Here is a 14,292-nt window from a genome sequence, read left to right as displayed (position 1 = left end):
TGCTACAAACAAAGTTGTGCTATCAAAACTGAAATTTCAACACCTTCTGTTTTACGTGAACGGAAAAGACAGGCATCTACCAAATGGATGTTCAAACTCATATGTTGACGATAAACTGAAAATGAAATGTTAAAAAAGAAAAAAAAAAAAAAAATATAAAAAAAACCACATCAAAATACATGTTACAGTATGCTTAACAAATCATAGAAAAATAACGACTGAGCAACACATGCCCCACCATGTACCGGGGGTGGTCTTATGTGCTCCGTAAGGGTAAGCAGATCCTGCTCCACATGTGATACACGTTGTGTTATTCTTATAAAAAATGTTGATAAGTTATATCAAATGAAAAAGTATCACGCACTACCAAATTTTGTAAATTCATAAATCATCGGTCATGTACATTTTCTTACCGTGAAATGTGACCGAATGTGAATTTTTGAAATCGAAACAAGTTTTTCATGACAAATAACAGACAGGACTATTACCGATATAAATATTATAGACATATAAAGATTCTACCATTGCATCGAGTGTGATACGATATTTATTAACTCGAGACAGTTAAATTTTAAATTTGAAACGCGAGGCTCGCCGAGCGTTTTAAATGTTTAAAATTTAAATGTCGAGAGTGGATAAATATCGTATTACGCAAGATAAGTTGGTGGAATCTGTTTCTCTAATGCTTTTAGACGATATGCAGGTAATTTAAATCCTTCTTATCGGACGACCTGCCAAAATGTGTTCTTTCTACGTGACGTCATCAGGCATGGTCGCTTTTTTCATGACGTCACAATAGGAATTTCGGAGGAAAGCAAGAAAATTTGACGTCATAATTGAACTTTGACCAATGAAGAACTGAGATCAAACGAACCACACGTTGATTAAATAAAATTAAATCATTGCGGGCTCATGGTTTTTTTTCCAAGAATCAACGCTTATCCATTGTATCTATAGAACATAATCAACAGGTCAGAAAAAGGATAAAAGTAAGAATTAGAGAAATAAAAATAATGCATAATAAAAATCAACAAAAAGATGAAGCAAGATCAACAGTTACATGTTTAAAACAAAACTAGGGGTGTGAGATAGCTATTTCACTGTTTTATTCGTAAATGTTTTGATTTATGCGGTATTCACGTATTTTATATACCTACATGGAGTAAAGATATGTCTTTCTTTTGAATAATCAACCCAGCAGATACCAAGTTTCAATGAAATGTCAGGTCATTATTTTCCTTTATTAAAATGCAAACTACAGTTCAATTAAACATTTAACTTATTTTATAGAAATAAAATTGAGAATGGAAACGGGGAATGTGTCAAAGAGACAACAATCCGACCAAAAAGCAGATAGAAAACAGCCCTAGGCCACCAATGGGTTTTCGACACTGCAGGAAAAACCCACACCCGTATGCGGCCTTCAACAGGCCCCTAAACAAAAATGTGTACTAGTTCAGCGAAAATGGACGTCCTACCAACTCCGAAACATATAAATGTATCAAAATTAAAAAATATAATCATACAAGGCTAAAACATAAGTTGTTGGCAATTGGGGTTTCACTTTTTAATTTTCCAACTTATACGTTTTAAGTCGAAACAATTCTTTTAATATTGGAAATCGTATTTTGAGCTATGGATGTTCGTTTATTTTGTTACATGTACAATACGATGTGTGCTTTCTCCGTGTCAGTTCTTGATTTTTTTTACATTGATATTTATCTTCCATTCTGTCAAATGACCAAATATTCTCATTTAAAAAAATCCCTAACGTCGGTCTTTCACTTGGTCAATCCTGACACCCCTTGATATAACATATGACAAGAAAAAACATTAAAATATGCGTTATCTTTAACATTATTTAGGATAACCAAAGCTTTGGTCTCGAGCATAATTTATGACGACTGGTCAAGCAACACGCAAATTGAAATTATCCAATCAACGCATCAGGAATAGGATGTCATATTCAAATAATGTCTAAATTAAAAAAATAAGGAAAATACAGTTTTGTCTTATATTTTATTTGAGCTATTTGATAAATATCTAAGGTGATGTACTGGTAGAATGGGATCATGGATTAGCATGTTCTTATGACTATGTTGACGAGAGGGAGGTACAGCATATAGTAAAAGTCAATGAAGTTAGAATGCTGGTCGATGAACCGATAGCAGTTGGATGTAGAGTTGTCAGAGGTAATTAAAATAATGATATGTTATTAACATTACGATTCGCGAATACTTTTGTATTTATTAACATTTCAAGATAACAGCAAAATTGGTCTTCCTTATGACTTAGATTGATATATATATATTTTTTTTTCAAACTTATCGATAACTCGTGAAACTATCCATGCATAATAGAAAAGAAGATAGTTATCTGAAAACAAAAATTGTTCATATATATGTAACAACTAATAATTGGGTTTACTCATAGGCCAGGATTGGAAATATGGAGATACTGATGGAGGCACAGGAACGTATGGAACAGTATTGGGTATACCAAAAACAGGAAATGCAGTGGTGAGATTTGTTCATTAGCAACATCTATTAATGAACACCAAAGTATTATGTTAACAAGAACAAATGTGACAACTGAAGACAATTTAACTATCTCCAAACAGACGAAGTTACATTTTAAAACTGATAAAAAATATAGAAGAGATATATGAATATTTTGTACACTGAAAAAATAAACATAGGATGTGATGTTTTAATAACTTGAAGATCAAGCCTACGAACAGGCCAACTTCATACTTTAAATGAAAAATGTTGTAAGATTTCTGAATTTTCACTTAAACTCAGGCTTACGGATATTTAAGTTTTCAACTTATCAGCAATTATCATATCAAATCATTCGCCAGAAAACGAACAATTACATAAACATGAGTTAATATAAATATAAATACTACACAAACGTGTTAAACTAACTACTAAATTATCTTGGTTAAAAAAAAGTAAGTTTTATGTTTGTAATGTTTTTTCAAGGGTTCGTTTGAACAATATAAATATGACACGATCGGACTACGAATTTATGTTCATCGACAATATCTCATTAATATCGACGCAAAACATATCCATAAATGGCAACTGGACCTTATGAACTTAATATATTTATAGCACTATTCATAACATTCAAGCCAGGTCAATATTGCCATAAATATGTAAACAAGACAAAAGGAATTACAGAACACATTAATGTATAGCAACAAAACATCCGAATGAGCTATAGTAAAAAGTAAAATAACATAAATACCGAACTTCGAGGAAAATTCTAAACGGAAAGTCTTTAAGCAAATGGCAAAATCAAAAGCTCAAACACATCGAACAAATGGATAACAACTGTCACATTCCTGACTTGGTACAGGCTTTTCTTATGTAAAAAATGATGGATTTCGGCGATCAGTATTTTTGTGATTTTACTTTGTATGAAAGTCGCATAAAATTCCTTTATATTGACAACGATGTGTGAACAAAACAAACTGACATAATAAGCAAACATGTTAAAAATAGGAGTACAACAGTCAACATTGTGTCACTATAAAAACAAACAAATTTGTCAACAAAGAAAAAAAAAGGCAAATAGACAAAGCACATAAGCAAAATCGAAAGACAAGAATATAAAAATTGCTATAACACAATAACACAATGACGGGATGTATAAGTCCCGAGCTACGTCAAATGGATATTACCAAAAAAAAGACTAAACAGTAAAAGTAATACTTTACAAAGACCAAAAAAAGAATACTATTACACTTTATTAAGATGATAAACAACGTCAATACCTAGAATCTATACTTTAAAACTCATCGTGTATTATTTGTGAAGTTGATACGGAAATTTATCAACAAGGTCTTGTTATCTTCCGAAAAAATGCAGGTGAAGTTGGTTTATTGCTACTAAGGTGGGGGAAATTTATAATTTCAAAATTGAAATCGTCTCGTTTGTCATAGATTGTATAATACAGGTGCACAAAAATAATAAAAATAATTGATTTCACTATATATTTATTTGTCATTATTTGAATTGCTGGATTTATTACTTTGAAATATTTTAATGGTTCAAGATTTTGAATTGAAATTAGTTGGTTGGATCTTGAATTATGCGTTTTAGAAACCATTTCAATAGTCTTGGTAATAAATGAAAAATGGTTTTTAGGTAAGATGGGACAGCAAAAATATAGGCATATATAAAATGGGATGTGAGGGACTTTTGGAGCTAAAGTTATGGTAAGTTTTAAGTGCAATTCATGTTTGCAATGCTTTATATAGAGATATGTGAACTAACATTAAAATAAGATATAAGCATTCTATAAATAATTTTTTTTAATATCTTAGCGACCATATTTTTTAATCATAGTTCGTTTTATTTACCAATGAATCTATTCAGTTTCACAGGGTTACTCTCTGAAAATTTCTAATTGTTCGGAAAAAACTATAAGGGAGAATATCAGAAAAAGGAAAAAGGAGCATTACCAAAAGAATAGAAAGATAAATGCGTGTCCTCAAACAAAATAACTATACAATATACATATTGTAAACACATTCTCGGATGAAATTGGATGTTCAAGAAAAAAAGCATTAATTAGATATAAGAAGATGTGGTATGAGTGCCAATGAGACAACTCTTCATCAAAGTCACAAATTGTAAAAGTAAACCATTATAGATCAAAGTACGGCCTTCTACACGGAGCTTTGGCTCACACCGAACAGCAAGCTATAACAACACTTATGTAACGATATAATCTGTTCGTTTCCATTTGATATTTAGTTGAAACATTAAAGTCTGTGGGTAATTTCATAGATTAAATTCCTTATTTCCCATCTGCTTATTAGAGAGTTTGAATTAATTTGGGTCATTAATCATACCCATTATTGCAGTGATACACTTTCAAGTAACAGCAATGCATTACAGAACGAGGAAACGCAAAAGTATAACAAGACCAAACAAAGGTTAAAGAAAAGAGAAATTTTGAAACACAACAATGATTCAAATACAATCATTACAAATGAATTTGATTCAGATGATTACCTTATTCCTATATATTCATATGTAGCAGGTAAGATAATGTCATGTTCAGATAATTAATCACCTTCAAAAGTAAAAACTTAACAGTTTTCAAAATTTAATTCTTGTGAAAACACACTCAGTCGGAAACCCGGTTGAAATAGAACAAAAGAATCGAAGCTTTTTGTTAGAGAAGGCGATAAATGCTTACTGTAATGTTTACTATAGTGACAAAAAATTAAAAAGTTTATAGAAACAAACAAAATTACAATTTTCTTCTCAATTACGAAGTGCTTTATTTTAAAAACACCATTTGCATAAGTTTTCAATTTATCTAGTACATAGTTAAGCAAAACTATTACATATCAAGTCGACGACATGGGTATCTTTCAAGTTGGATGTAGAAAATGCATAACCTCCGATTTAAAAAAAAAATTACCACTGACGGATAACAAATCAGTCTATTCAGTAATTTTCGTGTCTGCCCTTCTATTATGTGACTCAAGAAAAAATTCCAAAAAAATGGGTAACAATTGTATCGAAAATAGAGAATCGAGTGCACCTTTTTATGTTAGGGCGTGTTTGACTTGAATATTTTGTCTTGATATCGTACAAAGCAAGAATATTTCATACATCGCTTCGCTTCAGATTCTATCATTTTTATATATCAAAGCTACAGGTTGACTTTATAACATAAAAAAAATCACAGTACTAAAAGATGCAATATATGGGTCAAGTGAAATACCTATCTAATGAAACACAAAAACAGAGTAGGTGTGTTCGAATAGCTATTTTTTTTACTGAAAGTACTTGACGACAGTCTTTCAAGTTGGATGATGAAAATGCATATCTTCGAAAAATTATAATTTTTTTGTGTGTGATAACCAGGGTTTATAGTCTTCAACCACTAAAAAAATCTAGTCTGCCCTTCCACGAAATATTTAATTATAATTTTTTTAAATGTTTATGAATTTTCGAAAACTTCACCTGACAACCGATCAGACAATAGTTTTAAGTTGAATCAATGCAGACAAGATCATTAACTGATGCTCATTAGCTAGTTGATACATTTGTCTTTTAAAATACAACTGACAAATAAGGATCGTTATGGTGCAATGTGGATAAATTTATCGGTTTCCGAGAGCAAAATTGGCAGCGCGTCATCCCTACGATTGTGAAAATGAACTGGCGTAATGGGGAGATAATTTTGACGAAGTAGAATCCTGACTGCACTTGCGTATGTAAAGCACAAATCTGGCCTAACTGTTTGTAATCAAGGATAAGAATATATACGTATTATAAATACATTAACTAAAAATACTGTTGTTGTATATTACTATGAGCATATTATATATGGTTTTAATGATAATATCCATCTGAAAAGAAAGACATATGATTTGTTTTCCAACGTTTTACATTGACTTATATCCATGTATTCCGATCGAACGGCCATTTTAAATTTGCAGAAAATTGCGAGCATTTGTTGTCTTCTACTTTGTTTTTTCAGACAAAAACATAAAGAAAGCACTGCTCATTTGTTTATGTTTGGTCAACTGCGTGTGGGAATTTCGATCGACAATATTGAAGGAACTATAATGGTTGTACATCATTTTTATGCGTGTACAAATGAAATGATATTAATTGTAAAAATGTGTGGCACTTTCTTGTTTGTTTTTTTTTGCATTGCAAAAAGGACTTTTCATGTCAGGAATCACATAGTCTATAAATAAAATGTTTGTAGAAGAAGTGGAACAAAAAAAAATATAACGATAATGATAGACAGTTCCAGTAATGATTCAACATAACCAATTGCTAAGGAGGGTGCAAATTATTACACTTAAGAGATATTATATATAAATGTGCATGACATACTTCTATAATCCCTTTATGTGTATGACCTTTATTTTAACAGCCAGCGCTATTTGGGAATACCAGAGAGTTTCAAAATGGACAAAATATCCTTCCGGAATAAATGTCAAGATTGAAAAAGCCTATCAAAGGAAGAAATCAGGAAAAATCATCATCGAAATGGATCGTACAATGTAAGCATTCATTTTCATTTTGATAAATGTGAGAAGTAATCTTAAACCTAACATTTTAAGGTAATGGAAACTCAAATATGAAATACCATTAAGAACAGCTTCACATTACAACATGTACGAACATTATTGATGTCAAATTTCATTTGTCTTCCTAATCGAATTGTAAGATTTGAGCCTTGGTTCACTACTGTTGCTGTATTAATATTTGTAAATGTTGTTTATAACATTAAATGGTATTCAAACAGGATACTTAAACTAAAAATAAAATGATGTCAATTTTTTTTTAAAGTTTAAAAAACGTTTATATATAGATTTTATGATAACATGATCGAATACCAGGGGGAAAATTGTTTTTATGTTATATCGAAATTCTACTTTATAACAGATATATAATCCATTTTTCGAGAATGGTTCAAGAAAATGTTAAGAATATGACTGAACTGGCTGTTAGGAGAAAAGGTAAGTTTTATATTCGATCACATTAATTTTGACTTCTTCATGCCATCTTTCTGCATGCTTGACGAATCATAAAAATACGTTAAATTGATAGCAATTATGGAACTTTTTAATTTTATTCACATGTTATAAATTTCAACAATTATAACAAATGATCTACTGGACTTCAACTATCTACATGATTGTCGAATAATTAAAAAAATACGGTAGCTATTATATAACATTTCATTTTATTCACATGTTATAAATTCCAACAATTAAAAAAAATGATCTACTGGGCTTGAACTATCTGCATCTACATGCTTGTCGAATAATTAAAAAATACGGTAGCCATTATGTAACATTTCATTTTATTCACATGTTATAAATTCCAACAATTATAACAAATGATCTACTGGACTTAAACTATCTGCAAGATAATTAAAGTATGTAAATGTATCAGAGGAAGCAAAAGATATTAGTCAGATTACACTCCTTCATAATTAAAATGTACAAAGAGACAACGGTCACATAGATAATGTGAGCTGTGGGTATTCTTGGTTATCGAAGTACGTATATCCTGATCAATTTTTATGATCAATGAAAAAATGATACTTAAAACAAAACCGACATATTAAATTAAACCCAGTTAAAGTTTAATACTGGTATTATTAATGACTATACACATATCATATATGCCCTGTTTAATATTTTGTACTCCAGACGCGCGTTTCATCTTTAAAAGATTAATCAGTGACGCTAAAATAAAAAATGTTTAAAAGACCAATGATAACGAAGTTGAAAAGCATTGAGGACTCAAAATTCCGAAAGGTTTTGCCAACTACTGACATATAATAGCTTTTTTCAGATATATCACATGCTTTTTCTGCAACGACTACTCTCTTGTTCTCGCTTTTTTTTATTTTTACGATTCTTTTTTAAGATAACTTTACTTTTTCACCCTATTTTTCCTTATTAAATGTGTTCCTTCTCTTATCAATACAATTTGTCCATAACTTTAGTTTATACGTGCTGCCTTTTACTCTTATTTACCATTATGCAGAAAATATGGAACAATTAAATATCAACAAAGCCGCATTTTAAGGTAAACCATGCAATCATTGCATGCAGGATTGATACATACAGAAGAAACACTCTGCTAACAGCAGACTGTAAGCAGACAGAAAAATAAAAAGCGTGTGGCGCATAACTTTTGACCGCTAATCATGAATGTAACATAAGGTCTCACAAATTTTGAATAGGAAAATAGTAAGTATATGTTTTATCAATAACAATTTAATTAGACCAGATTTTCAGAATTAACTTACTTTTTTGAAATTAACAAAAACATGATAAAGGTCTTGTCTGTTGTATTGGATGTGTACAATTTGTCCCTATTGTCATGTTTGTGTTGCATATTTCCAATAATGTTATATAATGTTCATAAAATCTGATGAGAATTCTACTCCATATGTATTTTGAGATCTAGATGACATTGTTAATATCAGATGTCCTTCATACAGTCGAGTTAAACTTTAACTTTGACGTTACGTGTTACTGTTCACATTTTGATGTATTATAACTGTTCATTGATTTTTATTAATCGTTGTATACAGTGTGTTGAAAGGCCTGCAATGACAGTACCTACAGAGCATGGCTTTTGCATTTAGTAATATAATATTTTTAACATAATACTACCGCATATGTATCTTCAAAAAACAATTGAGCACGCATGAATACTTAAAATGAAAAAAGGAAGAAACACAAAGCGGGCAATAAAATAGCATACTCAAATAAAAACAGAAATCCTGCAGGAGAATTCGAAAAAAAAACGACAAACCACAACGACTTACAATACAAAGAGAACTTAAGACTAAAACATGAACCTACATGTAGAAAACACCAGGGGGCAGTAATGTTCTCCGAGAAGGTAAGTACTTCCCACTCCACCAGTAACATTGTTGTTTACTTATTGTTAGTATGAACACAATGGTGAATATGACAATTTAGGTATAGAGGAGGACCGGTAAATATGACAAAAGGGGCTTTTGGACTCTATTCAAGCCCTTAGAACTTCATCTTAGCGATACATACCTTGCATCATTTATTAAGATGAATACAAGCTATATTATGATTTTGATTGCCATAACCTTATTGTGTAAAATTTCATTGGATTGTCTTATAAATACCATAAGCCCTCTTCCTTCTTTCCTAATGGATTATTCATTAAAACAAGAAATGATAAGCAATTGAAATATGTTGAGCTTAAGAATACTATAATCTTATCAATTTAATGTTACAATTAGTAAGTAGATGTTGTGTAATGTTATTGTTACAATATAACTTTTTCGACAGTATTCTTCTAAATTGTGTGCTTTTACTTTCAGATTGATACTGGTAATACGCCTAACATGAACTATGTGGGGTCCTTTATAGCTTGCTGTTTGGTGTCAGCCGATGCTCCGTAATGAAGCCCGTAATTTGATCTATGATTGTTTACTTTTTACACTTGTGACTTGGATTAAGAGTTGTCTCATTGGCACTCATACCACATCTTCTTATTTCTATATACTTTTTGTATGTACATGATGTATGCTACAAGTCAAAATTAAGTACAGAAGAAAAAAAAATAAAACTGTTTTTTAAATTTAAACAAATTATTCATGCGTATTGCGTTGGTTTGAAAGGAATTATTGTCATAGTTTTATTCATGCTAATTTCAATTTTGTTTTTTTATTGTTTTTATATTCTTCCATGTCCCTTTTGTCATTATACCAATATTCATATTCTTATTTTTTGTTACTTTAAGTGTCTTATTTGATGAAATTGCTTATAAGAACCCGTCCATTAATTGACCTATGGAAAGCAGCTTTTCTATTCGAAAATATTATATCGAAAGTTATTCATATGAAATATATTCCGCTTAAAAACAAATTAAGACAACTTCTCAACAGGTCGATGCTGTTTATCCAATGATGAGAAACACTAATGTACCCAAAATCTTTTGTCAGTTGGAATCGCTTGCACCTAAATGTAAAAAAAAAGGAGATGCAATATGATTGTCGAGGAGAAAAGGCAGGGACAAAGATGTGAACAATGACATTCAACACCTGTTAATTTCCATTCATTAAAAAAAATATGATATTCATTGGTAAACAATTTCCAAATTCTTGCCTTCTTCGACTTTTGATGATTTCACAATATAACAAAAATACACCACTAACCTTCAATATTGGTTATATCAGTATACATGCTTCAATTATTAATTTAATGATATACTAGAATTTGAAATCAAAGTTTCGATAACACATACGTACATTAAACAATTGAATAATGAAACATGAAAAAGTAAAATTACTAGAGATATTTAATAGACCACTAATTAACATTTTGGTATCATCTATGCTATTTGTCTATGATTCAAGTGCCACTGATGAATCAAATGTAGACGAAACGTGTGTTTGGTGTACGAAATGATAAGCTTGTAATCGGTGAAAAACTTTTACATTCATTGGGTCGATGCCACTGTAGTGAATGTTTCGTTCCCGACAGTATCACCAGCTTAATAGTTAGCTTTTTTACATTAACTTTAAATATCACTGATAAGGAGAAGGGAAGAGGGTATATTAATCCTACAATTAAAGCATCGATCCAAATAAAATAATCATGAGTTCATTCGGTCTATATATGCTGATTCAATTTTGTTTTATAAATGACATATTTTTTTTTATTGTATCGGAATTATAGCTGAGAGTGACGTTTTAATCTTTTGGTGGAGATACTTTTAATTCCATGCAGTTGGTACCCCACTAGCCTAGTGACTAGGATATGTAGTGACTTATTTATAATTTTTGACTGTTACAATGTTTTCGAAATTTATTCATTTATCTTGTAACCCCCATTATTGGGTAATATGTTTAATAAATGCTTTACCTTACTTTGATACCCATTATCCTTCCTTCAATTATTTGTTTAATATTAATTATAATCTATCAATAAACAATAAAAAAATACTGGTTAACAATAGACCATAGCAAACCAGCTTGTTTGTCAATGCAAGTTACATCATTTTGTAGAACAGTGACCAGCCTCAATACGTTTCAGACTTTATCGTGAACTATACTTTATGACTATATGATAAATCATTGGATTTGTCAAAATAAGTACTTTCGAAATATCAATGTCGTCCATAAGAAATGTGGTAACAGTTTTGCAAAAAATAAGATCAAAGATCAAATACTATGTTTATTTTTCTTCTTCTATATTTTCAAAACTTAAAGATATATGTAGCAATTTATGTTAAATTTCAGATACAGACATCTTTAAAATTCAATTAACGATGAACTATCTCGAAAAAAGATTTCTAAACGTCAATTTATATGACAATTGACGTTTTCACACATTTGTTCTATTATCCGAGATCAAACACATATTCCGTTAAAGTGGCAGTACTTACCTTGCCTGGTGAACCTCAACATACAACCTGTGCAAAAAATGATAAATATTGTTTTCACTTGAAGCCTACTACCCGGAATGCGTATTTGGCAAAAGCGCATGTATGTCATTAATAAAAACCAAAAACTACTAAATGCATCGCAAACAGTTACAATTAAAACAATACCCTCGAAGAGGTCCAAACAGCAGAATTCAGCCAGGAGAAATATTCTGTTTCATCATTCAAGGAATATAACTGGGTATTTCTGCATAATTCTGACCTCCTTACACAAGCACAGCTCCGCATATATAAGTTTTTGTTGTGACCAAACACATGACATTTTACACGGAGATTCCCCCTTACATGAATACACAAGATCATGCAAGTATTCTGCTGACATATACACTTCGAAATACACGGGGTTTAATGTATCTTTAACCTCACCACCCGTATGCTCAAGATTACGGAATAGGAGTTTAAGCAATATGCGATGTAGTCCAAATTTTAGTTAGGGGAATTTGGGGTTTGACACATTTGCATTCTAAAGAAATGTTACAACTGGGACAGAGACGGCCCACGAATCATAAGCTATGATTGTTTGTTACCAACTTTAAAAAAACTCCTTTGCCTTGTTCATATTATGATAGAATCTATTTGCCGTTTTAATTCCACATTTGGCACACTTGACATTTTTATCAAGGATGGGCTTTTGGTTTCAGTTTTCAAAATATTGTATCTCACAAAGTTTATGACACATAAAGATTTAATTTGTTTATTAATACGACATGACAAGTTTAAGTCCGAGATTACCCTGACGTCTAACGGCTGTTTTGCAAGACAAGCCCGGCGCCCCTTTCAGAGTGAGACATACTTGGTAAGTTATATACGAAATCACTGAAGCAGGACTGGAGTGGACCCCCTTTTAGGCAGTCAGTGGGCATCCCCTTAGGTTTCAACTATTTAACTTCAAAACGGGTGGAAGGATATGTTTGTTTTTTGTCAGAGTCAAACATTTTTCAAATGTTAATAAATTCAGATTTAACATATACTTTCCTATATATATGTAGTCATTGTATAAAAGTATTACCAACAAAATTCATCAACATGGGGATCAGAATATTTTTAAAGAAAAAACCCATACCCCCTTTTTTAAGTTAAATGATCGTTCACTTAGAAAAATTTCTGGAACTGCCACTGTTTATACTTTAATATGCACGTTAAAGATTTCACATGAGGACTTCTAGATCAACACCTGCAAAAGTTGTTCAATTTTACACAAAGAAAAATTAATGCATCTTTAATTTGACTCGGATGGATATTTTTATTTTGCACACACTCCAACTTATAACATGAACGGACAATAAATATAATTCAAAGTTAGAGAAGTGAGTATAATCATATCAAAGGAATACCAAATAAAAATACTCATGATTTTTTAACAAAGACAAAACTATTGCGTAGTGTGTAAGTATTTCAATGTTTCATTTTTTAACAGATTTGAATATGGAAGATGCGCATACCTGTGCATCATAAAAGTGCAAAATCTTCTATAACACACACGAGGTAAATTTTGATCACATGTTTTCTAGTTCTATATTATAAGAATTCGAAGGTTCATATCATTTACATTTAACGTTTTTTATGGGATTTTTTTTACTATCAATGTTGAACCTCGAGGATAAATTAATAGTAAAAAAAATTCCGATAAAAAACGTTGAATGTAAATGATAAGAACCTTAAATAAAGTCTTATATTATAGGACTCACGTTTTTCAAAAATAATATGCTGATCATTTATATTATGATGATTTCAATACACTTCACATTAGGTAATTTGTCACGTACATTGATTACATTATATCGAGTTGTCCCAACGATACACTTATCGGTGTGCTCGATCATACGAATTTACCGACATTCATAGACAAAATGACCCAACTTTGAAAAATTCCTGTGGCGAAACTACATTTTGGAACACGTTAAAAATTGGATCCTCAGAAAGCTACATTATAAAGGTTTGACATATATTTAAAAAAAAAATAGAGGCTCTCAAGAGCCTGTGTCGCTCACCTTGGTGCATATTAAACAATGGACACAGATAAATTCATGACGAAATTGTGTTTTGGTGATCGTGATGTGTTTGTAGATCTTACTTTACTGTACATTATTGTTGCTACAATTATCTCTATCTATAATGAACTTGGCCCAGTAATTACAGTGGAAAATATATTCTAAAAATTTACAAAAATTTACAAAAATTTTTGAAAATTGTTAAAAAATGACTATCAAGGGCAATAACTCCTTAAGGGGTAAACTGACAATTTTGGTCATTTGACTTATTTGTAGATCTTACTTTGCTGAACATTATTGCTGTTTAC

General features: G+C 30.8%; 1 protein-coding gene across 2 annotated transcripts in view; it reads left to right on the top strand.

Moving 5' to 3' along the window:
• The window catches only part of LOC143072047 (uncharacterized), a 51,686-nt gene extending 40,263 nt beyond the window's left edge, over positions 1–11,423 (top strand). For both annotated transcript variants that reach the window (XM_076246828.1, XM_076246829.1), the window contains 7 exons: positions 2,049–2,192; positions 2,434–2,519; positions 4,155–4,225; positions 4,877–5,055; positions 6,916–7,045; positions 7,431–7,504; positions 9,868–11,423. In XM_076246828.1, the coding sequence (XP_076102943.1) occupies positions 2,049–2,192; positions 2,434–2,519; positions 4,155–4,225; positions 4,877–5,055; positions 6,916–7,045; positions 7,431–7,504; positions 9,868–9,872 (689 nt within the window). In that variant the 3' untranslated portion in view covers positions 9,873–11,423. The remainder of the gene's footprint in view (positions 1–2,048; positions 2,193–2,433; positions 2,520–4,154; positions 4,226–4,876; positions 5,056–6,915; positions 7,046–7,430; positions 7,505–9,867) is intronic.
• Positions 11,424–14,292: the final 2,869 nt, after the last annotated feature.

The sequence above is a fragment of the Mytilus galloprovincialis genome, chromosome 4 (assembly GCF_965363235.1).
Source record: "Mytilus galloprovincialis chromosome 4, xbMytGall1.hap1.1, whole genome shotgun sequence".
Classification (NCBI taxonomy): Eukaryota; Metazoa; Mollusca; class Bivalvia; order Mytilida; family Mytilidae; genus Mytilus; species Mytilus galloprovincialis.
The sequence above is the reverse complement of the archived record's forward strand: the minus strand, read 5'-3'. Positions and strand labels throughout refer to the sequence as shown.